Raw genomic sequence first — 26,750 nt, forward strand, 5'->3', positions numbered from 1 at the left:
CCTTTAGGAGCTGCCCTAAAGGATAAGCATGGATTAATGAATCCTTAGCAGCTATTGATTCATTTGTTATTCATTCCTTTATTTGTTCACACATTTCCCCAAATACTTATATAGAGTACCTTTCATATGAAAAGAAGCACTGTTTTAGCTTGTATGATTAAACAGACATGGTTTCTGTTTACAAGGACACTTTTTATCTTCTGTGACACACACACACACACACACACACACACACACACATAATGTATAAGTAAGTATTATAGAATGTAGAAAACCACAGTACTATCAGAGTGATACAGAGAAATTGCTATTGGAATGTCTAAAAAGGAAGAAATTACTTTGGAATGGAAAGATGTGGGACAACTTTGAGGAAGAGGTGACATTGAATTGGATCTTGAAGAATATGCAGAATGTGTTATAGATATGCAGAGTCTGGCATAAGGGGGACTCCAGATGAGGGAAACTTGTGGCCAGAAGTACAGCTTAAGACATGAATGAGAATGAACAAGGGTTACAGAGGAGAGCATGTTGGCTCTGTGTGACATGAGGCATGGGACATGAAAGCACACAGCTAGGGGAGAGCCCACCTGTTAAAGCTGGTGAGTTTGGGGATAGGTAGTGCTTTGTAGAGAGTCACTAAAGGGCTTTGGAGCGGGGGTGGGGGTAATGCTGTCAGCAGTGTACTTGGGGAAAATTAAACAGAAAGCAAGTGCTCTCCTTTGAAGTTACAGCCTTCAACTTTTAGAAGTAGGCATTTGAAAATTGTCCAAACACCGATATACGTGAAAATCAGCCTTAAATCTTTTCATGAAAATCAGCCTTAAATCTTTTTCAGACAATCTGTTTTAATTAAATGAAAGGAAGGAAAAAATAACTTCTGCAGTTAGTCTCTCCCCACTCCTCCTAAACTATAGCGTCGGCAGGGGTTGTAGTCAGAAATCAATTCAAAGGGACACAATAAGGAGCTGGGGGAAGTAATTACTAGATAGCTGGCTGCTTTAATTAAACCTTGAGAATACTTGAATAGAAAGAAAAATGCTACACTTGACTGGATGGGATGGAATGTGTGTCGTCACATTAGGGCAATGAGCTGGTGTCAGGAGGAATTTATGAAGCTATGATAGAAGAAACCCTTCTTCTTGAGTCTTTACAACCTCATAACCAGGCCTCAAAGGGTGAGGGAGGATGTTTTCCATGCCATGTGAAATTCCATGTTAATATTTCTGTATTTGGCTAAAAAAAGAATCCATCCTTCAGTTTAATGTTCTGCCTTTTAGGTGTTCCTCCAAATGAAGTTTGAATCTACCTTTAACTATGTTCATTTATATATCATTTTCCAGTCAGAAAACAAAATGTAGGATTCTTGGTGTCAATTTTAGAATAATACTGACTTAGGAGGAAAATGGTGTTTTTACAAATGTAAACAATGCAGAAAATCCAACCTGCATGCCTTTATGATTTCAACATACTTTTGAACCTCAATTCTCCAACTCTGTCCAGGAGAGCTAGATAGTGGTACAGACTTTGGTAAATAGGGCATCTAGGTAAGTATTAACATCCCCCAAAGTGTTCTGAAAATGTTTTGTTGTTGGTTTTGATTTCTAATATATTTTGGGAAAAGTCCAATTAAAAAATTGAGTAAAAGCTAGCTACATTCTTCTGAGATAGAATAATTTCAGAGTGATATTCATCTGTGAAAACTGTGCTAATGTCTTGAATAAGGCACTGTTTGGCCCCAGACTCTATTTATGAGGCTAAGCAAGACCACAGGGGGTTCTAACAAGTATCACTCTTAACAATTATAATAGCTTCTCTTCTTGAGCAAAAAATAAATAAATAAATAACTATGTACTACACTAGCCACTTTCTGTAGGTCATCTCATGTAATCCTGTAATAACCCCACAGTGTTGGTGTTATCACCACCATTCTACAGAGGATGGTACTGAAGCCTTTCAAGGTTAAATATCTTGCCAAAGGCCACGTGTTAGTAGGTAGCAGAGCTGAAATTTGAACTTGCATCTACTAGACCCCAAAGTCTCCGTTCTTTTTCCTTTGTCTTATTGCCATATTATGGTATGATAAAAAGAAAGAGAAAAATAACTAAAGATGGATGGGAGAAAAAAGAAAATAAAGGTGCATGTTATACAGTGTTATAATGTTTCCACACTGGATATTAATGGGAAAAATGTAAGAATAGAAATGGTAGTTACATGTGTTGAACGTTGACTATATACCATTATTGGTGAAATAATTTATTATCTCATGTTATCTGTTATCCCCAACAACCACCTTATAAACTACCCACATTGTACAGAGGAAGCTGAGTTAAACTACTTGTTAACAGTTGTCTAACATTTCATAAGTAAGGGTACAAAAGCGCAAATCCAGGTATTTTGGGTCCAGAGCCCACACTCTTATTTTTCATGACCCATATGCTAAACTATTATTTGAGTGGCTGTTAATGGCTGTTAATATCAATAGAGCACGGGCTGCTTTTCAGAGATAACTCACTCTTGTTTAGAGATTTAACATCATCATTTAATACCATCTTTGATGCCAGAGGATATTTTCATCAAGTTTGTAAATGGCCCCAAAGTGGGGAATGTGGTAGCCAGCTGAGTGACAGAGTCGAATGAAAGGCAGCCAAGAGCTTCTGTACCACCAAATGACAATGGAGATGTAAAATGTTAGCTTCTGAATATAAAGAGCCATCAGAAATAAAGAGCATCACATTTGAAAAGAGATCTAGAAATTTTACTTAATGGCACGCTTTTATTTTAGCCACACTATAAACTCCATGAGGGCAGGGAACCAGGTTATCTTGGGCATAACTTTATCTTCTAGGCCTAGCATAGTTTGGGGAACACAATAAGGGATTCAATAAATGGAATGAATGAATGAATGAATAATGTAACATGGACTTTAAAAAGCTATTGATTCTTTTAGGTTGAATTGATAGAGGTAGAACATCTAGAACAAGGGATGTGTTTGTTCTGTTACACTCTCTCTTGGTCACACAGCTAGTTCACTATATTAGTATTGGTATATCATTTGCACATTTACACATCCAGTGAGGTCCAGTGTTGAGAGTTATTGGTGTGGTGAATGGAATAATATGCTACATGAGAAAGCAGGGACTGACATTTTAGGTAAGTGACTTCTGTGTACCAAACATGGTTTCAAGCACTTTCTCAACCTTATCTAATTTATTTATTAAAGCAACCAAGATAGCTCAGTGGTATCATCTTTATTTTACAAAAGGGGGACTAAACTCAGGCAAGTCAATATATCTGCTCTGGATCACCCAGTACTTGAACCAGTTTGTCAAACTAAGAGGCCCAGTCTCCTTCTACCTGAGATTACTCTTGTCTATATTAAAAACTAAAGATATTCAGCCTGGAGAAAAAACTGCTAAGGGAGGGCTGACAAAGAAAGTAAACTACTGCCCCTTTTAGGGCTGAAATTCTGTGATACTGTGGCATTTTGAGGCTTCTCAAATATTAAAAGAAATATAAAGTAGACCACAAGCAAAGTTATTCTGTGTGGTCTGGGGGAAGAGGGGAGAAATAAACTCCAGTGAGTAGAAATTATGGGAGGCAGATTACAGATCAACTTGAGGCAAACCTTTCTAATGATTAGCCCTGTTTAACAGTGGAGTGCAATGAGTTGTGAGGAAGTGAGTTCCCTGTCATCGAAGGGATTTAAACAAAGGCTGAGCTGCCACCATGATATGCGGTAATGTTGGGCAGTTCAGTACCCTACATTTAAATTTAAATTAATTAAAATTAGACTAAAATAAAATAAAGTTTGGTTCCTCAGTTGCACTAGCTACATTTCAAGTGTTTATTAATCACATGTGACTAGTGTCTACCAATTAGTACAGTACAGAACTTTTCTATCATCTGAGAGAGTTCTGTTGGACAGCACTGCTGTCGCACTGGTGCATAGCATTACTGGACTCTGGTTCCTTTTTAGTCTGAAATTCTCTTTCTGTGAACAGTTCCCCATCAATCACTATTTTTTACTAAATAACCAGTAGTTTTGTTGTATCTATATAGGAGTTGATTTTTCATGTCTCTTATTGAGATATACCCTGGTATGTGTATTTATGCAAATATTTTGGCATGTTCATTAAGTAGCTATAGATAAAATGTTTGGCCTTTGGAGTCAGTGCTAACCAAATAAGTACTTCCTATTATAGAAATTCAGGGTGTCCAATTGGACAGTACCTCTTGTTCCTGGAGAGTTTTCTTCCAATACCATTTTTCTAAGTCTTCACTCTCATTTCTTTCCTTCTTTGCAAATTGGTCATTCCCAAAGGAAATGAATTTGACAGCAGATTGTTGGAGATTAATTACCTATGATATGCCAAAGCCACTTCATAAATGTCAGTGCTGAGGAATCCCTAGAGAGAGAATTTTTAGATTCAACTGGAAATTAATTGTAATTAATATAATAGGTTAATTCATTGTAATTATTTTTAAGCCTTTTGGCAGTGAGTTAATTCCCCAAGATCCACATTGCTCAAAGTGTCATAGAGAATGCTTGATGAGAATGTTCTGGTACTAAACCTTAACCCTCTTGAAAAAAATGCTATTTGTCTTTCCTTCTGGCTGAGTTTCTTCAGAAACATATTTTGGTGGCATTTGATTTCTGGAGAACAAAGGAATCCCTGCAAGGTGATGTATAAACATCACAGCCCAGATAGAGGATGCTCATTGGAGAAAGGGAAAACAAAGGCCTTTGATTGTGCCTCGTTTTCTTTGGAAGTATGTCTTGCTTCAGACTAACAGAATGCCTTTGCTCTTGGAATAAAATGTAATGGAACTGAAAATTGAAGAATCTGGGCCTTTTTCCCTTTCCTAATTATTTCCACTTGACTCACTTAATCTTGGACGATTATTCAATCATATCTGAAATGGGAAAATGATGGGAGTAGAATTTCCGTCTCTTGTTTCAAGAGCTTATAAACATTAACAGAATAGTCTTGAACAAAAAACAAATACAAATCACAATTGACGGTGCCTCGTTTTTAGATATTAGAAAAAAATCCCTGCATTGTTAGGGAAGCAGCTCAAGTTTCCAAATGCGGGAACCTTGTCAAGACTTGATGCGTGATTTCACTATTAACGTTGAAAATCTATCATTTAGAGCAAATATTTCATAATGGCAGATTGTACGGAAGCTAAGGAGCCAATTTGTTTACTTGCACCTGGATAGGCCAAGAAATTAAGCCCTAAAATGGGTCATTAATGCTCAGGATCATTAACATTCAAAGATTCGCAGGTTGGTTTCTGAGACTCAGAGATGTCTCATTTCTTTCTAGTATGTTTATGAGCCTTACTGCAGGTTTATGAATAGAAGGACACATGCAATCCTGATAGTTGCTGAGAGCTAGATCAGGACTCAATATGTAATAAAATTCCTGACAATTGGGACTGTCTAAAATTAAAGCTAACTGCCAAGATAGGGAAGTAAGTTGCCTGTTACTATAGGGAAACAAGCAGTCTGAGAGCCACCTACTGGGGTTGCTGTAGGGCAACAGTGCATAAGACAGAGATTTGGCCCCAGTGATATCTGAGGCTGTTTTGAATGCTAATTCTTCTTGTAAATTAGGGTTTTATTTTTAATTTAGACTCCACAATTATGCTTTTAGTATTATCCATAATGGCCCAGAATACCCCACTTGCATTAAACATCTAGTTACTATACTGCTGGTGTGTGGGCAGAGCAGGAACTGAAGAAAAGGGAACAATGTATGTCTGAGCATCTTATGAGTACTGCTGATTGGCTCTCTGCTTTCCTGAGGCAAATAAAAAGAATTTGGGGGCGTTTGCTAAATTGGGTGCTCCCAGAAGCAGGCTGTGAGCCAAGGATTCAGGTGCCTGTGAGTTGTTAAAGAACGGCTCCCAGGAGAATACAGGAGAGGAATGAGGGAAGGGGCTAAAGCTAAACGGGGTGTGTGTCGGGGGGTGATCCTACAGGGAGCTCTGGAGCATAATTTACACTTCAGAGTTTGTCCCACTTTGGCGCTAAGCAGAACTGGTTAGCCATGCATATGTCTGTTGGTGGGGGGTGTCTGCGAGCTGCTGGCTTGTAATGTACGCAGAAGCTGGGGGATGGGCACACAAAGCAAGGAGAGGGGGCAGTACAGAGCTAATCAAAGGGATCAGAGGGGAACTGGCAGAGCAGCAGCAGCCTCTGCGCTATAGCTACTATTGTCTGTATCTTTTAAAATTCTCCGTCAGGAGAGGTAATTAAGACACGACCGCGTTGTATTTTTAGACACATCCACAGGCCACTAGAGATTGTAAAGTCCTTTAGATAAAGAATTGTGTCTCATTCTTACAAATCCAGTTAGCACTGTATGATTTACCCGGATGCTGGTCCCACCCTGCCAGGTGCTGCAGGGTTTTGAAAGTTTAAAAGGCAGTCAGCCAACCAGGTCCTCATGGACTTTATAATAGTGCAGACTAAACTCATAACAAGAAACAAAGCCTTGAACATACGTCCAGTTGCAGGATTGTTGAAAGCAGACTCTTCAGCTCTCCCTGTACCATTGGGGGCCCCGTGTGGGCTGACCTGGTCAGAGGGGCTTCATTCAGGAGGGAGCCATAAACTGGGTCTTGGAGGAATTATACTGAGAGGAGGGAAGCCATTCCAGGCAAGAGGAATGAACAACATAATAAATGGGGTATTTGCAGACAGCAAGATATTGCTCATGAAAGGAGCAGAGGCTTTCGTCGAGGCCTAGGGGAAATATCTATCCTTAGTATGTGGTGGAGTCACGTCACAGAAGCTCTTCTTGTCTTCGCCTTCTGGGACTGGTGTACTAAGAGAGGAGAGGATATTTGTTTCTTGGGTATGCCATAATAAACTCTATTTTAGGAGAGTCTGCCTGAAATCCCAGTATGGATTGATGAGGAAAGAGGGCCTGGAGAGAGAAGTAATGCCTAGCAGTCACTATTACCAGTCCAGCCCCATTTTTTTTTTTTTTTTTTGATGTGGACCATTTTTAAAGTCTTTATTGAATTTGTTACAATATTGCTTCTGTTTTTTGTTTTGGTTTTTTGGCCCCGAGGCAGGTGGGATCTTAGCTCCCCGACCAGGGATTGAACCAGCACCCGCTGCATTGGAAGGCAAAGTCTTTTTTTTATTTTTTTATTTTATTTTTGGCTGCGTTGGGTCTATTTTTTGGTTGCAGTGCGCAGGCTTCTCATTGCAGTGGCTTCTCTTGTGCAGCACGGGCTCTAGGCACGTGGGCTTCAGTAGTTGTGGCACGCAGGCTCAGTAGTTGTGACTTGCGGGCTCTAGAGCGCAGGCTCAGTAGTTGTGGCGCACGGGCTCCGCGGCATGTGGGATCTTCCTGGACCAGGGCTCGAACCCATGTCCCCTGCATTGGCAGGCAGATTCTTAACCACTGCGCCACCAGGGAAGTCCCTGAGGGCGAAGTCTTAAACATTGGACCGCCAGGGAAGTCCCTCCAGCCCCATATTGCTCCCTGAACCTTGCCCTCTGAATTCCAGCTGCCTGCAGATTCTTTCCACCAGGATGTCCCAGAATAATCTCAGAGTTAACATGTCTCAAACCAATCTGCTGATTTACCTCCAACCTACTTCTCTGTTCTCCTTTGCTGTTCCTCAGGCCAAAACTTGGAGCCGTCCTTGACTCTCCTTCTCTCATATTTCACACCTCATTCAGCTCCACCCTCAAAACAAAGTCACCAGGGACTTCCCTGGTGGCACAGTGGTTAAGAATCCGCCTGCCAATGCAGGGAACACGGGTTCGATCCCTGGTCAGAAGATCCCACATGCCGCGGAGCAGCTAAGCCCGTGCGCCACAACTACTGAGCCTGTGCTCTAGAGCCCGCAGGCCACAACTACTGAGCCCACATGCTGCAAGTACTGAAGCCTGCACACCTAGAGCCCATGCTCTGCAACAAGAGAAGCCACTGCAATGAGAAACTCGCGCACCGCAGCGAACAGTAGCCCCCACTCACCGCAACTAGAGAAAGCCCGTGCGCAGCAATGAAGACCCAACGCAGCCAAAACCAAAAAACAAAGTCACCGCCTCTGACTCTAGGCCTTCGGCATCTCCCATCTGGATTGTTGAGATAGCCCCTAACTGGGCTCTCTTGCCCTCCTACTGTCTGTTTTCCACACAATAATCAGAGTTATCTCTTTGCATTATAAGACAAACCAGTTGCTTTCCTGCTCACAGCCTCCCATTAGTTGCTGTCACAATGAAATCAGTCCGCCCTCGATATCCTCATGTTCCTCATCTCTGAATTCAACCAACCACGGGTCAAAAATACGGGGAGGGCTTCCCTGGTGGCACAGTGGTTGAGAGTCCGCCTGCCGATGCAGGGGACACGGGTTCGTGCTCTGGTCCGGGAAGATCCCACATGCCACCGAGGGGCTGGGCCCGTGAGCCACGGCCGCTGAGCCTGCGCGTCCGGAGCCTGTGCTTCGCAACGGGATAGGCCACAACAGTGAGTGACCCGCATACCGCAAAAATAAAAAAATAATAAGGGGAAAAAATTCCAGAAAGTTCCAGAAAGCAAAACTTGAATATGCTTTATGTGCCTGCAACTATTTACATAGCATTTTCATTTTATTGGGTATTACAAGTAATGTAGAAATGATTTAAAGTATATGGGAGGATGTACATAGGTTATATGCAAATATTGCACCATTTTATATAAGAAACTTGAGCATACGTGGATTTTGGTAGGTATCCACAGGGGTCCTGGAGCCAGTGCCCCTGGATACTGAGGGATTACTATGCTAAATCTCCCGGTGTTGAAGGCTGGACACAACCTGACTCTGGCTATTTCTCCAGCCCCATGAGCCTCATCTTTCCCATTGCTCCCTTGCTCCCTCCTCTCCAGGTGGTTGTTTTTAGAACCCATCAGCCTGTTCCCTCTTTAGATTTCTTTCCTTTCTGTTCCATCCACATAAAATGCTCTTTCTACCATCTTGCCTCTCTCACTTCATTCAGGTCACGGTCCATAATGTCCTCTCCTCCCAGAGGCCTTCCTTGACCCCTCGTCTAAAAGCATGGAGATACGAGTGTCATCCCCACGAAGTCTGGCTGAGCTCCACAGAAACAGGAGTGAGGGCCAAAGAGAACATCAGGGAAGGGATGAGAAGGGGAAGAGGACCCAAGGGAGGAGCATAGAGTCAGAGACTCAGGAGAGAGAGAAGTAAGATGTCCTCTTTCAGAGAGGGGTACTGAGGTCAGGATGCCCCTGGATTAAGATCATCTCCTTTCAGGGGCCCTGAGGTCACTCTGCATGTGCTTAGGATGCAGATCTTAAGGAATGTTGGGTGCCATGCTTTATTTTTCCCAACTGCAGATATTCATATTACTGGCCCAGGACTGAACCAGGTGACAAGCCTCTGGGGAAGGGGAAATGAAAACCAAACAGTGGTGCTTTTTGTTTCTCTGTCTCTACTCCAACAAAGACCCCTTTCCCTCAAGGGCATGGTGTCAGAATCTACACAGTGATAATGAGATATTCCAGGAACTTTTCTGGAGAACCTAGGGGCCCTTTGCTCTTTCCCCAACTAGACCAATCTGAATGACAGTCTCCTGGCTAAAATACTTAAAAGTCCTAAGAGGAAGAAGGAAGTGTATGAATGTATGTGATGTGGTACAGAAAAGGAGGAAGTTGGGGGTGGGTTATTTCTTGAGGTGGTATAGTGTAACTTTGAAGAGCCTGGTTTGGGATTCTGACACCCAAATCCAAGTCTGACCTTTACCGGATGTGTCATTCCAGCTTTCTCATCTCTAAAATGGTAATCACAATAGTGTGTGCCTCTTAGGGTTGCTATGAGGCACACAGTGTCAAGTACACTACACGGATTCCATATATGTTTATTGAAATGGAATGCAATCTTTAAAACTGTGTCATGGTGACTCTGTACATCCAGCCATTTCCTGTGGAATTTATGTGCATGATCCTCTTTTCCTTGCTGATTGGAAATAATCATCATATGGTTGTGTCTTTCAAAGTGCATTCTAATAGGATCTGTATCAGTCATGCTTCTCCAGACAAGCAGAACCAGTAGGAGATATCTATATGTATGTATCTATATCTATATGCATATCTATAGTTACAGATAGAGAGAGAGAGAGATTGATAGATTTCAAGGAATTGGCTTACTCAGTTGTGGGAACTGGCAAGTCAGAAATCTGTAGGGCAGGCGCACAGGCTGGAAACTCGGGCAGGAGCTCATGCTCCAGTCCAAAGGAAGAATTTCTTCTTTTTCAGGTAAACCTTAGGTTTTTGCTACCACAGATTGGATGAGGCCTACCCAGCTTATAGAAAATAATCTCCTTAAAGTCAACTGGCTGTAGATGTTAACCCTATCTACAGAATTCCTTCCCAGCAACACCTAATGTTCGATTGAATAATTGGGTACTATAGTACAGCCTCGTTGACACAAAACTAACCATCAGTGTATCCATACCCTACAACTTATATGGACTCTCAAAGAAAGGGAGACACAGTGCCTATGAGGCTATAGATAATAGGGGATGAAATGAGCCTCCCAGGAAGTAGATGGTGAAGACCCTATAAGGATTTCCTGCTGTACTAAGACTAAAAGCCAAAGTGCTAACTGAGTGCTGCAGGGTCCTGTGATCTGGCTCTGCCCCCACCTCACCTCTCAGAACTTATCTCCTACTTCTCTCTCTAGGTCACACCCCACTCCAGCCTCGCTGGCCTCTTAATTCTAGAACTCTCTTCCCCTTGATATGTACTTAGCTAATTTCCTCAGTTTCTTCAAGTCTTTGCTTGAGTCTCTTCTCAACAAGATCACAGTTCTCCCCAACCTAACAATCCCACCTACCCTTCTCCTTTTTTCTTTTTTTCCATAGCACTTACCACCTTCTATACAACTTACTTATTTAGTTCATTTATTTACTGTTTACTCCCTCCTCTAGAATATAGACTTCTCAGTAGGGATCTTTGTGTGTTTTGATTACGAATGTATTTCAAGCCCCTAGAACAGTGTCTGGCATATGGTTGAGGCCCAAGAAATACTAATTCAGTGAATGAAAGAGAAAGATAAAGAAGGGCGGTGCTACTCAAGAACTGATAGGGTGTGGTTAGGGCAGCTGAGTTGAACGACTCCAGGGGTGCCATTCACATAGATTGCAATATGAATAAACATCCCTGGTGTTGTGCAACACAACAGCCCCTTAAAATAGATGAACTGATGAGTGGGGCAGGGGGAGTGGTTGTTCAAATTCCATTTCTTTCTATAAAGAGCAGTAAAGGCTCCATAAAGGGCAAGTCCTTGTTGTCCTCTAAGGGCAGGTATTAAAATGGATTGACATTTTTTAACCTTTTTTATCCCTGTGAAAGGATAAAAATCCAAATTGTTCTTAAGAAATGAACTTCATGTAACCATTTATTATTATGAGGTCTGAAGGGAGACATAATAAGAAATGGTTACATGAGGTTCATGTCATAAGGACAATTTGGCTTTTGTAATTCCTTATTTCTACAATTCATTTCCTCTTCTCATAACCAGAAAAATCTCAGCTCTTCTATAATCAGGATTCTTAGAGAATCTTCTCATCAGGATTCTTAGTGGTTCCAAAGTGTGGTTCCCAGATAACAGCATTATCATGACCTGGGAACTTTCCAGAAATGAACTGCAGACCCAATGGATCATTAGCTGTGCATTGGAGCCTGCAGGTGATTCTGATGCATGTCCAGGTTTGAGAACCACAATTAGAGACCATCCCCGTTGAAGAACTTTCCTCTTTCTTTTTTATATTCCTAGGAGCTAAGAAGATGTTGTTTTATATAAATAATTGGGTTTCTTACTCCAAATATAAAACCATAGTATATTGAAAGATATCCCTCCCAGGAGATTCTGCTGTGTGCCTCCTGCTTCACCCATTTGACAATTCCTGGACTAGAGAATGTTTAAGAGCCTTAAATGATCTGGAGGGCCTTTTCCTGGTCTAATAATCTGGGAGGGAGAGAGGGATACTAAATTTGCATATCATTACTGCATTTCTACGCATATGGCCCTCCTTCGGAAATTTTGCATAAGGTGCTTGAGGACCTTCTGCAAAAAAAAAGGTCCTCAAGGCTTACTTAATTTAAGAAGCACTTTCTAGAACCATGTCTAGTCCCAGAGAAAACCAAATTAACTCTCACCACAAAGCTGTATGGAATCACACTCTTGGAACACATGAATACTTGTCACAGCTAAGGAAGAATTGCCTGCCTTTGGATCCAGGAGTAACCATGGCTGTGAAATGCCTTAGAAAGACCTCATCAGTACTCATATCTGTAAAACCCTAGAATAGTTGGTAATAGAAAGCAGAGAGATGTTCATGTCTACTCTTAGTAGAACATGTGGGCCCCAGATCACATTTTAACGATGAAAGATAAATTAAAAGTGATCACCAGAACTCATTCTAAGCCTTGATTTTTTTCTAGTTTTTCTTACGTGGCATGTGTTAGGTTAGTACCAAAATAACAAACATACCTTCCAAAGCCCCTGAGAGGGTTAGGCATTAACTCAGATAGTCTTGGTCAGACATTCCAATATGGCTAAGCTGAGGAAATTATGTCTTGTTCACGACATGTGTTAAACGCTTCTTCCCTATACTTAGGGTCACTGTGCCCTTTTCATATTCTTGGACTAAGACCTGGACATGTGTTTGTCTCTTCATGAAGCTTTTTCAGTTCCAAGAAATACTGCTCTCTAAATAGTAACTTACTGTTGTTTTGTACCTGTGTGTATGTTTCTCTTTCTGATCAGAGTCATTGTTGGTGGTGTGCTCGTAGTGTTTAACAACCAGCTTTCCAGATGAAAAAGCCCCAGTTTGTAGCATTTGTCAATTTCCATAAATGTGTAAATGCTATCACCATGACCAATTTCAAGCTATCAATATGACATCACTGCAAGTAAAGTTTGGAAAAAGTACACACAATTGGTATTCTTGGATTGGTGCAAGCCAGCTCCAACATGTCATTGGAATGTAGAAAATTTGGAAAGCAGAGGAAAGGATAAAAAGAAAACAGAGGAAATCAATTCATGATATTGCTGCTAAGAACAAAAATCACTTTTAATATTGGATTACATTTCCTTACAGTATTTTGTCTTTGTTTTAATGTAATTGTTATCATTTTGTATACATAATTTTGTGTTTTGCTTTTATATTCATGAACATCATTTTAATGGTTGTATAATATTCCATCAAATTAATGTAACAATAACGCTATATATCAAACTAGAGCACTGGGTATAAATCTTCCTTCACCTTTCTGGCTATTTCCTTAAGGCGAATTCTAAGAACAAATGATTTCAATTATGGGCCTTGAAAAAAATATTCCTGAGTACCATTTGGAGAGTTTGAAACAGTATACACTCCACCCAACAGTGTTTAAGAATGCTTCTCTCACTCTACCTTCACTACAACTACTTCTTTTTTAAAGTGTTGGATAATTTGATAAGTTCTTCTTTTTTTAATATGTAGAATATTTATTTATTTATTTTAACATTTTTATTGGAGTATAACTGCTTTACAATGGTGTGTTAGTTTCTGCTGTATAACAAAGTGAATCCGCTATACGTATACATATATACCCATATTCCCTCCCTCTTGCGTCTCCCTCCCACACTCCCTATCCCACCCCTCTAGGTGGTCACAAAGCACTGAGCTGATCTCCCTGTGCATTGCAGCTGCTTCCCACTAGTGAGGTGGATGGACCTAGACTCTGTCATACAAAGTGAAGTGAGTCAGAAAGAGAAAAGTAAATACCGTATGCTAACACATACATATGGAATCTAAAAAAAAAAAAAAGGTTCTGAAGAACCTAGGGGCAGGACAGGAATAAAGATGCAGACGGAGAGAATAGCATGGACATATATACATTACCAAATGTAAAATAGATAAGTTTTTAAAAAAAGTTTAGCATTGCATTTCTTTACAATTGTGCCAAACATTATGTTTATTTTCATTTCTATTTCTCCTTTTTAAAAATTTTTGTTCATGTCAAGGGCTGCATAGTGAGTCAGTCCCCTCCTAGGAGATTCTGCTGTGTGCCTCCCTCCTCACTCATTTGATAATTCCTGGACTAGGGAATGTTTAGGATCTTTAAATGATCTGGAAGGCCCTTTTCTGGTCTACTCATCTGGGAGGAAGACAGAGAGGGACACTAAATTTGCTCCCTCTCTCCCCCACTTACATCTCGGCTTTTTTCTGTTTCTCAACTCCAAGCCCCAGACTCCCTCCACTTCTGCCTTACTATCCCTCAGATAATCCAGGCACACCACAGAGCAACAGGTTCTTCCCCCATATGTCTGCAGGACTCACTCCCTCACTTCTATCAAGGCTTTTTACCAGTGCCATCTCCAACAGACTTTCTCTGATCCCCCTGTGTCAGGTTGCCATCCCTCATCCCTACTCACTGTCTCCCTTCTCTGAGTCACTCTTCTCTATAGCATTTATCACCATCTGCTATGGCATTTATTTTACTGTTCATCATCTGCATCCCCTCTAGGGTATAAGTTCCATAAGACAGTATCTCTAGAGTCTAGAGGAGCGTCTAATGCTCAATAAATAATTGTTGAATGAGACTCAAGCCCTGTATCTAAAGGGTTGGTTTTATCTTGATGAAGACAAAATCAATTTATATGTTCTCTTTAAACACTGAAGGTAACTATTTGCAATATCTGTAAGAAATAGATTTCTACATTTTTTGAAGATATTATGTTTTTAGACAAACAGAAGTTTGGTATTTTTATGTAACTAAATATTCCATTGTGATTTTTTTCAATTCAAATTACACTTATAAAATTCTTTTTCATAAAGAAATTAGATAACTTTGCACCCGTACTTTATTCTGCCATTTTTATGGCTCTTTAATATACAAAGAATTAATTTTGTTATTGTGATAAAATGAAGTCTAATTTTTTAATGTGACCTACTGTTGAGATAGTTTGTTGCTTGTAATGACTTTGCTTTTTCTTGTTACCATGTTCCATAATATTTTAAAATTTAATTTGTGTATTTTCCTCTCATGTAAAATCTACAGGTATCAAATCTCAATGGACATTCTTAATTATCTCTAAGATATTTTCATGATAGTATCTCTGTATTTTAAAAGCACTTTACGGAGGGGGAAGTGGTGGTGGGATGAATTGTGAGATTGGGATTGACATATATACACTAATATGTATAAAATAGGTAACTAACAAGAACCTGCTGTATAACAAAATAAAATAAAAAAACTAAAAGAAAAAGCGCACTTTACAATACAGACTAAATGCACGTGAGTTTGTTTTTGTTATCACTACAAGTTCTGATAGGATACAGAGCAAATGAAAGAAAATATAATAGGAAGTTGGGTTCCCAGAAGTGGAAATATCAAGGACTGAAGTAAAATCTGCCTCTAGCCACATTTTTCCTGAAACACCTGCCAGGTGTTATTAGAATTAGAAAGCTGACCCTTTTATTGACTCTGTAAGTCCCATGCCTAACCTGTAGTTGTTGCTTGATAAATATTTGTGGACTGAATTGCCTGAGCCTTACAGCATGATAGACTTTCCAGAAAAGTATTCCAAGGAATCGCCTTCCTTTTCCATCTGTCTTCTGTTTTCTCCTTCTCTTAGCTGCGGTCCAGTGCAGAGCTCCATCCTGACCTGCTCACAGATTGCCTCACCGTGCAGCCCCTGCAGCCCGCCACTTCCCCACGAGATGCTGCCGATAGGGCGGTGGGATGCTCCCCAGGGCCCGGGCCTGACCTCTATCCAGGTAATGTCAGCAAAGGCAGACCCAACCACATCAACTACCCTTCTCTAGGCCCTTCACTTTTGTTAATGGAAATGCACACATAAAAATGCTTCTAAGATCATCTGTATTTCACTTTATCAGTAGACTGCAAATTATCCCCCTCCTGTCCTCCGCATTTGATTCCTGAGCTGGGTTTGGCAGCAGACTGTTTTTTCTCATAAAGAAACAAAGTAAAATAATGCATTAACTCTTTAGGTTCTGGACGTCTGCCAAAAGTTCAGTGTACCCAACCCTCCCAGGTATCTTAAATTTATTAATTTGATTTAGACTCAAAGGAAATGTTTTCCCTTATGGAACAGTCATTGTTGTCTTTGCATTGTAAAAGGAAGCCCCAGGTCTCTAAGAAAAAATTTCACATCAGTAAATCAACTTGTAAGAATGTCCATTAATGTTTGTCAACCACTGGGGGAGTAGGGTTGGGGTGGCACTCCCAGAATAGCTTCCTTCTGCCTAGGTTTGAATAATAGATGACTCTACATCTAGAAAAATGTTATGTATGCAGTGAAAAATGAGAAAGGATTAATATGCAATAAGGATGTTATTTTTTTCATTTACTTTCTTAGCCTGGATTTGTGTGCATTTTCTACTCTCTATAATGGTGATATACTTGCGCAAACATGATTGGTTAGTCATCCTCATATATGGAAAGCTCTTACTGTCATGCTATGAACATGAAAGCAAAAGTCCCACCAGCTCCACATTCCAGACAATGGGAATTTTCTGTTTTCTGTGAATTACAAATTCTTCTCCCACTCCATCTGGTTCCAGAGCCAGGTTTTGGCAGCAGATTGCTTTTTCTTTTTAAAACTCCTAATAAGCCGTAAAGAATGAAGAATTTACTGATGCATAACAGTGGAATAGGAGAAAGACAAGCTTGTATAACTTTTTAAACTTCACAGTTCTCAGCTGATCCAAATGCAGGGGAAAAGGCATTAAGCAAATATTTCAAGGGGGTCAGAGTCATCAAGACATCCTTAATGTTGTCCCAGTGTTGGTAGCCCTTTATCAATTGCTTTGGGTACTTATTCTTGGAGAAAACAAAGCCTCAGCTTTTTGAGACCATAGGAGATTAGATTAAAACTTATTTGAAAGGCTGACCAAATCTGACAGAGACTTTGGGTGCAGGTACACATAACACATGAAATATGCCAAAGTACAATGTTACCAGCACCCAAATATTTTATATTAGATATATACATGAAAAAGTGTGACTAGCTTTTGTTTGTACATATGTCTGTTTGATTTGCCAAACATTTGATATGTGAACATTTATTCTAGCACATTAAATTAGCAATCAGTTTAAAACAGCCTTTAGGGCATTTCCCTACTTATTTAGTCCATAAATCCATGATCTTACTATTATAAATAGCTGGAACCCAGCAATTAGAGAGTAAGAGCTAACCAGAATTGATTGAAAAATGATCCAACATCCAATATAAAAAAATATGGTGATGGGCTGGTCTTGTTGCATTTAAACTTCTTGGAAATGGATTTGGGAAGCCATGGTATCTTTGTCTATGAGAAGCATTAGTACCTTTGCTGTATGTGGCATACAGTATATGGCTCACTTTCAAAACTTAGGAGTCACATTCGTCTTGATATGTGCTTTTGGGTGTCTGGTAGTATTGTTTAAGTTTTTTTAAGAGGTTTAGTTTGAAACGGCTTTGTCATTCCAGACAGAATTCCTCTTTTTGTTCATGATGCTTTTCTGCATTTGATCTTCAAAACAAGCTGTTAGCTTTGAGCCTCTAACTGTGGCAGGCGAGCTGCCAGAGCAGACGAGGAGCCTAGGTTACCACGGCGTCAACAGAGCATCTTCACATTGACTCGAATTTTCTGTGGCTCTGGGAATATTGGAAACAGGCAGGTGGCCATCTTGCTTAACTTTGTTCCTAGAATTTTACTTCTCTAGTTAGCTTTTAAGTATGAAAGTTTATCTGGCCTGCTTCTTTCTTTATTCCTGCTTCCTTCAGGCTCTATTTTACTTTCTTTGCTCTTGACTTTTTTTTTTTTTTTTAGTTGATTATGTTCTCTGTTTTGCTGAGTAGGCAACAAACAGAGCAGAACAAGGCAGTGAAACTAAAACAAAAATTTTCAGCCTTCCTTTTATAGTTCTAGAAATGCAGTTACCAGCAGTGCATGTTCACACCAGTTTCAGACCTGTGCTAAAGATTGATGGAAAGAAACTAAACAGCAAAAAATACCGAAAGAAAAGGAAGCTGTTCATCAATTAGTTAAATGTAAAATCTGAAGTGTTAAGGTAATTTGATGAAGATTAAGAGTTGGCTAAATGGCAAAAAGAATTTGGAGTCGTTCCCTTAAAATTCTATTATACAAAATCAAGAAAATATTTGTTTAAAGATTGTCAAGAACTTATACCTATAAGTGCTAGTAAATTGATTTATCATAAAAATATTTTGATGGAAACTTGTTGAGTGTATATGGGTGCAAAGGATCAAAAATAGTTTAGCATGAATATCATGATTTTTTTAGAAGCCACAAGGACTGGGGACTTGTGGTTTGAAGAAGTCATGGTTTCGAAATGGAAATTTTTAGTGGCTAGGAGACAGTGATTTGTAAGATTCCAAGGTAGGAATAGTTTGCAGAGCATTAAGGTGAACAGGGAAGATGGCAGTTCTGACACATACAAGTCTTGCAAGTCTCCTAACATATTGGCTTCCCTTATTGAAGCAAACTTTTCAGTTGATAAGACAGAGTTTGACTGGAAAGGATTGCACGAAAAGACTTTTATTTCTTTGGAAGAAAATAGTGCCCCAGGTTAAAGCAGCCAAATATTACTTGAGGTCACACTGAGGAAGATTTTAAATTGAGGTGTTTACTTATCTACTATTCTGAAAAACCCAGGGCTCCCCACCACCGCTCCTGGGTTAACCTGAGAGTAATTTTGTGATCTAACAGGGAGGCCAGGGCAGTGATGAGTAATTCTCAAGGTTGGCTCACTTATATTTTCTGTGTTTTTGTTCAGAAGTTCTGTAACCCAGATAGATAATGCCCCAGGCCAGCCTGTAAATTTAGGTGATTTATCTGGTAATCTGAGGGAGGAGTATTTCATAGCCAGTAGATCAAGGTGTGAATGCCACACTCAAGCCTAAATGCCTGTGTAGATCTTCTCATCAGCACCCTCGATGCGCTAATAAAGTGGATAAGCCTATAATTAGTGAGTCTGCAATATCATGGGCAGCCTGGACCAGTGCCTGGTCTTGGCAGAGAGTCCATTCAGTAACAAAGCGTGCTCTGGGGAAGAATTTCTGTCCCATGGGTGATCATAAAAATTACATCTCCCTCCAAACTGAAACTGTACTACAGACTCAATAAAACATGGCCTTTGCAAATGCCCTTAGCCATGAAGACATCATAGAGGCCAGTATGGTTGAGATATTTGAGTCCCACAGAAACCACCCATGAGGTGAAGAGCTAATGCAACTGGAACAAGGAAATCTGCAAGAATGGGGGGATTTTATTGTTACCACTTCTATCGGGTTATAAAATAATGATGTTTTAGAGCTTATAAGTCCTATTGAATTATCCCAATTTTGAATGTAACTAGATTTTTCAGGAGAAAAAAATGTGTTATGTTCAGATATCATAGGGCATTGTAGAAAAAAATCAAAGACTTGTTTAGGACAGGAATTTTTGAAGCCGTGTAATAGTCGGTCCTCCGTATCTTCAGATGCAGAACTCAAGGATACAGAGGGACTTCAGCATCCAAGCATTTTGGTATTTGCATGGGGCTCCTGGAACCAATCCCCCAAGGATACTGAGGGATGACTGTATTGTCATTCCCTTCCCTTCACCTCGTTACTGGAAAATGAAAGCTTCTCTCTTACAATATCATCACTTATTTTTTTACAATATCATCACTTTTTTAATATATAGCACTGTATTAAATCCATACAATATTTAGCATACTTCAAGAAATAGTTTCATTTTAATGTAATGTTTCATACAGTATTTAGCATACTTCAAGAAATAGTTAATGTTTCATTTTAATGTAATAGCTAATGTTTCATTTTAATGCATGGTATATGTTTTAATGCATTTTCTACATTCTTGAGTTGAGTATATTTGCTATCTTGGGACAGCTTGCAGAGTTTCAGGGGCTAGAAATAGTTTCATATAAATGTGCCTCATATAGTCTACTCTCAAAAAGTGGTTGTTAATTCAGGGACTTTATTAGAAGGTTCTAAATTGGCACACAAATTTCCCAATAGGTTAAACTTTATAGGAGAATTGTGAAGATCGAATAACATGATCTATGTAAAAGTCCTTAAGAGGGCATAGTGCACTGTAAAAAATGCAATAGTTATTAATTGCATTATTTTCAAAAGCACTGCTTTGTTTAGAATTCACAAGAGGTGAAAAAGGGACAGAACAATTTGGAATCGGTGTTGGACCAACACTAATGGGCCAACACCAAGAAGGAGGCAGATACTGGGGTTACAGAAAGGATTTAAAGGGAAACATTTGGCAATAAAGTCATTGTCAAGTCTCTTTGATGTTGCCTTGAACTGCTTTCAAAATCTTGCATTGTTTTTGTAACGTCTCTTGTGTCTGTGGTTTGTCCACAGATTGCATTGGATCCGTGAGGGTAGGAGCAAGCCTCATCCTTCTCTGTTGTAGGCACTGATAGCTTTAACCTATAGACTTAGCCCTCCCTGCCCCTGAGCCCATCCTTTAGTATGCATTATGTCGCCTGAAAGACTTATGAGAATAGGCTGCTGGGCCCCACCCCCAGAATTTCTGATTCAGTAGGTCTGAGTGAGTCACAGTATTTGAACTTTTTGCCAGGTATTTCTAACAAGTTCTCAGGTGACACTGGGTGTTGCTGGTCCAGGGACCACACTTTGTAAACCATTGCTCCGGGATCATAAAGTGTGGGGATGTGACTTTTAGCAAAACATGATCCGAACTTTGACTGGTGGAGTTAAAATAAGAATTGCCCCTAATTAACTAGATGGGGGGAATCCTTTCCCAATGAATACATATAGCAAATCACCATGATGTACACTTTAAATATCTTACAATTTTATATGTCGGTTATACCTCAGTGAAGCTGAAACAAAAAAAGAAGTATTTAAAGATGAAGCAAATTTATCACGTGAAAACAGCATGATGGAACTCTGTCCACAAAAGGGAATTTTATGATATTGCTGATATGCTATATATTTATAATGATAAATGGAATAATGCTGCTCTGGTACTTACAATTAAATAATTACAAAGATAATAAAACAGAATCAAATAGTGGGGAGCAAAATGCCCTGCAGTATATATTTCTGTTTCTTATTATAGTGACCCTATAGATTGATATTAAGCGTGTCCGCCCACACCAGAGTTATAATGGCACTGCTCATATTTTGGTTAAGAATAAGATCTTATAACCACCCAACTATAACCAAGTAAGTGTTCAGCATCTATAGTTAAAGAAAATTAAATTCTGATTCCCAGCCAGCACAGGGCACATTTGTATGTATGCAGCTAATGTGAGTGACTTTGTATGTTTACAGGCCGCCTAATTTGGTGCTTCAGTTTTCCATATCCACTTATTCCCTTGTATTCATTTTAGTTTTTCACACAAGATTAAGCTGAATTACTCAGTTATATAGTATGTACAAGTTTTTGCTGTAAAAATATTTTTGTGGGTGAGCAAACACAATTCCACACCTTATGGAGGAGGAGAGGAAGGTAGTGAAGCTGGATGATTATAGTTGTGTTCTCCCTGGGCAAAGTCTTCCTTGTCTTTATACAGTATTTCTCCTTTCTCTCAGTTTATGTTATTTTGTTGACGCTCAGATGGGGTGTGGGAAGGAAAGGTTGGATCTACTTTGAAGTGTACCCCAAGCAGGTCTTAGGAAGCAGACAGATGGCAAGATAGAATTCAGGATAGAATTTGTGGACCGAGGAGCTAGTAGCTTTTGTGATTAGGAAGTTATGGGCCAAACTTCTGGGTCCAAAGTTCTGACTTTCTGCTCCAAGAAAAGAGGGATAGAGGTAGTTATGTCTCTTTCATGTGGAGAATAAACAAAAAAGAAACTGGACATTTTCAAGGTGTTTGTGGCCACAGTGAAAGTTCATTTTTTACATTTGTATGAGCACTGAAAATGAATGTTAGGAATAGCATAAAACTCTAAAGTGAAGGACATTACTGCATTAGCTTCAATATTACTTGTCATGTTTTGCTGTTAACAGTAATAAGGGAGCATACTGCAGGCATTGTATAAAGAGGATTTTGCGGAATTGACCCATTCCAGGCCACCAACAGCACTGACTCCGAAGACTGACTTTTATAGTGTCTTCCTCAATGTCGTCAGAGGATTACCTGCTCCTTTCAGGTGCCCTGGCCATGTCTTGAACCATTAACGCTTCTCTAACAGTAGGCATTGATCCATCAGAAGTTACAGCTGCCTCCTTGGGGTCTTAATTTTCCTACCTAAGTTTCAAGGCTGCTCTAGCCTCACTTTCATGACATTGTTTCTAGTTGCTACCTGAGTTTAGCTTCTTGGACTCCAATCCTGTTCTCTCTTAGTGAACTTAGCTGCTTACATCTGGCTTCTGCTCTGACTCTCATCATCACTGATTTCAGAGCTGAGTCCTACCCTAAAGATCTGTTAACACCTAGCCACATCTTAAAAAGCCGGGGATTTATAATCTTCATGGAACCTTTCTCTGGGGATTTAATAAAAGGTCTATTCCCACGTTATAGGAGAGACTGCAGAAAGTAAACTACCCAGTTGACCCTTGAACAATGTGGGTTCAAACTGTGTTGCTGCATTTATACATGGACATTTTAAAATAGTAAATACTGCCATACTACACAGTGTGTGGTTGGTTGAATTCTTGGATGTGGAGGAACTGCGGAGATGACTGCGGATACTGAGGGCCAACTATAAGTTATACATGAATTAACACCTGCATTGTTCAAGGGTCAACTGTATTCATTATTGAAAAGAAAAGGGGATAAATTCTCATCAGCGTGCATAAGGGTTTGCTCCTCAGACAGGTTCACAGGGATGCTTATCAAGTTTTCTGAGAAATGGACACACTTCATGAAAATGAATTGCATCAGCTGCCCCAGAAGATTTTGCAATTGGTAAATAATGATCTAGGTTCCATAATTCTGAAGTACTAAGACAGTTGGGGGTCATATCTACAGAAGAGTAAGGATAGGCAATATTTAGCATCTCTTTTCTTAAGTCACATTACTGGCCACATTTTGTACAAGCCCCCTGATCACTGTGTAGCCAATCTATGCTCAAATAGAACATTTATAAGTGGAAATGTTACTTCTTCCTCTAAGTCAAATTTATTTCCCTCTTACTGAGATAAGTTACTGATCTGACATACATTAAATGACATACAGAGTGCTCAGAACAGTGCCTAGTACACAGTAAGTGTTCAGCATCTATAGTTAATATTATTACTTTTATCCAAATACTAGAAAAATATATATTATGACTCTGCAAAGCAGATAGGAAACAGGTGCCAAAAATTACCCACCACTCCCATTGTTTAAGGAATGGGGAAAATATGGAAGCCTAAACAAATTGTAAATTTAATAAGCATCATTTAGTAGAATAAAAGAAAACTAAAATACAGTCCTTTATATTTTATATTTCAGTAATTTTCCCAGTAGTTCACATAGCATTTTTTATTTTTTTTATTTATTTATTATTGTTTTTTTTTTACACATAGCATTTTTTAAATTCTACTGTAGGTCTCTAGAGAAAAACAAACTGGAATCAGAAGCCCACTGATTCACTTGGGTGGCAATGCACCCAGAATCACAAAGTCCAAATTCTGTTTTGATGGGTACCAGTGTTTGTGTATTCAAATATAACACCGTTTTTTGTTTGTTTTTGTAATTAATAGGCCAGTGTGCTATGACAGAAAGAACGTGGGGCTAAATCTGAGCCCCAATCCTGCCTCTCCACTCACTGAATGTTTAGTTTGGGGAGATTACCTTTCCTCTTTGTAAAATGGTGGTAAGGTTACTGATTCCATTCTCACGAATTGTGAGAATTAGGCCTGTTTTTGCATGGCCTGAGAGTTAAGGAGGGTTTTAAGATTTTTAAATGTAAAATGTAGAAAAGATTTTTAGCCTTTAAGTGAGAACAGTTGCTCAAAGAATTGAGGACATTGCCTCTTGCCTGCAAAGCCTAAAATATTTACTGTCTGGCCCCTTATGGAAAAGGTTTGCCAACCACTGCTTTATATTTACATCTGGGACATTCATCAATTACTGAGAGAGATCAAGGAAGCTTATGGCTTCCATGTATTTTCTTAAAATATTTATTTATTTACATATTATTTTGGCTGTGCCAGGTCTTAGTTGTGGCATGTGGGATCTTTAGTTGTGGCATGCATGCGGGATCTAGTTCCCCAACCAGGGATCCAACCCAGGCCCCCTGCACTGGGAGCGCAGAGTGTTACCCACTAGATCACCAGGGAAGTCCCTGGCTTCCATGTATTTAATCATATTTTGTTTTAAAAATCTTCTAGTACATAAGGTTTTGTTGATCCCTGTAATATTTTAGATGTAACAAATATTTTAGTTTTCTAGTCCATGGGTTTGCAGAGATTTTTATAAGGCCCAGTGCTTAAAACAGATCACAGCAGAGCTGTTTTAGTTGAAGGGATCCAGACTACTTGTACTGCCTATTGCCTAGCATTCCTAGTCCTCCCTTGGGCATTCTGTGGAACCCTGACTGTATTGGCTTTCAAACGGAATTATCAGCAGTAAAGTCCTCACGTTGCAAGCAAACACCTTCAGATGCAGCCTGGGCCATGGTGGGAAGGTGTAAGCCCTCAGTGTTGTGGCTTCCCCTTAGGGAGAAGCTTCCAGAAGATAGGCAAGATGTGGTTCTGGTTCTGATGAGCCCAAGGGTGACAGAGCAATGAGAGGAAGCAGTCATAGTTTAATTCTACCCAGGTCTATTTTTCCTAAAAAGAGAAAAGTCTCAAACCCTTGAATATCCAGGATTATGTTGTCTAAAATCCAGGTCTGTTGTAGATATATGTTAATGTCCAGGAGAAAAGCAAAAAGTTGAAATATTGGGCTTCCCTGGTGGCGCAGTGGTTGAGAGTCCGCCTGCCGATGCAGGGGACACGGGTTCGTGCCCCGGTCTGGGAAGATCCCACATGCCGCGGAGCGGCTGGGCCCGTGAGCCATGGCCGCTGAGCCTGGGCCTCCGGAGTCTGTGCTCCGCAACGGGAGAGGCCACAACAGTGAGAGGCCCGCGTACCGCAAAAAAAAAAAAAAAAAAAAAAAAAAAGCAGTTGAAATATTGAACTTTAGGAACCCATGTGGTCACTTTCCAACAGGAAAGATGCTTACTTCCTCAAAAATAACTTTCTACCAGCAACAAAGATGCTTGAAGTTCATGTAACTGAAGACTGAACTGTCCATTCCACAGGTAGAGAAAAGCCTTTAAATTCCTTGAGAAAAGTTGTATGTGGGCATAAATTCAGGAAAATATGTAAATGACTTATCAGAGTCTATCTTGAAAGTAAACTAGGAAGAAATACTGAGTATCTGAAGACAAAAATGGGAAGAGTGTCCACTTCATGGGCAAAGTGTGAAAAAAGAGGGAAGGGTTTCTCTGGAGTCACAAGCAAATCAAATTCTTCATCTATGGAGGTTTTCCCAGGGTTAGTGGTAATTGCAGGCTTCGGTTTCCCGCTAGAGCACAGTTCCCCAAAAGGGCAATGTAACTCCATTGTACAGAGCTAGGAAAGGGAGAGGTGTGCTGGGAGAGTTCAGAGTTGGTAAATCAGCTCTTGAGTTGGCTGAAAGAATATTGCATTAAAAATTGGGTTGGCTATTGGTGGTAAAAATCTGTTTCCAGAAAGCCTTCTCTGTGAAATGTTTTCAGAAGTCACATGAAATTAGAGTGGGTGGAGTTGTCTCAGCAGTATCTAAAAGGGAGGAAACATCTTTTGTGGTTAACATGATACAGGTAGGAGATAGCTAAGGGATGAATAATGAGGAGTTGGAGAACCCAGTATGTTTTTTTACTAAAATTTCTGGTTTTTTGACTGAGTCGGACTTTATTTCCAAAAAAAGAGATGAGGAACATTCCTGTAAGAACTTCCAGGAATGGTTGTCCATTCCTGCTCCATCTTTCTTCTTTCTTTCTGCTCTCCTACTCTGCTCAGAATGGGATAACATAACACACAGATGCAATACTGGATTTTTTTCAGAGTAGTCTGAGTTGTTTGCTGGTTCAAATTATTTTAATGACTTTCTCTATAACTAACTCTCTGCGAGCGAATAAGTGTGTAGGTTGGGAAGTGAAGGAAAGAAAGCTAAGGTATGAGATTTGAGGTTAGATATGTCATGCATTGTCTGGAAAGACCCAAGAGGGCTGCGTGAAATGCTGGTCCCAGAGAATTTGAGACAGCTGCCAGGTGATGCCATTCTACTTGTAGCTAACTGTCTTTGTTCTGAAATGCAGATGTTTTAGAAGCTTTTCCTAACATGAAGTTAATTACACCTGGTGTTTCAGAATGTTTGATGGTAACCTTTGGCATTTACATGCATGATGTCAGCCATTATCTTCTAGTTGTGTTGCCATGTATTCCAGACAGGCATGTAAGCATGTATCCTCTTCCAAACACTAATAACTTCTTTCCTGGCTATAAATCCAGCTGCATGATGTGGAAATGTAATTGAGCAGCCTACATAGATGTTTGGAGCTCATGTGGGAATATCTATTTGTAAGAGAACCTGAATATTCATGTAACTGTCCAGACATCAATAAACTTTCATTTTACCGTGTTTATTTCTGTTCCCCAGTGAACAGCAGCACTCTTAAGCTCAGAGTTAATAGGCACGTTCTTCAGAGATGTACCCTCTCTTACCTTAATAGGACATCTCCCTAACACATTTGTTTATCGGTTG

General features: G+C 39.9%; 1 protein-coding gene across 1 annotated transcript in view; it reads left to right on the forward strand.

Annotated features, from left to right (window-relative positions):
• Positions 1-26,750, forward strand: part of GLIS3 (GLIS family zinc finger 3) — a 375,244-nt gene that overhangs the window by 292,536 nt on the left and 55,958 nt on the right. Inside the window, exon 6 of the mRNA XM_049711314.1 lies at positions 15,649-15,790. Coding sequence (XP_049567271.1) covers positions 15,649-15,790 — 142 coding nt within the window. The remainder of the gene's footprint in view (positions 1-15,648; positions 15,791-26,750) is intronic.

The sequence above is a fragment of the Orcinus orca genome, chromosome 6 (genome assembly GCF_937001465.1).
Source record: "Orcinus orca chromosome 6, mOrcOrc1.1, whole genome shotgun sequence".
In the NCBI taxonomy this organism is placed as follows: domain Eukaryota; kingdom Metazoa; phylum Chordata; class Mammalia; order Artiodactyla; family Delphinidae; genus Orcinus; species Orcinus orca.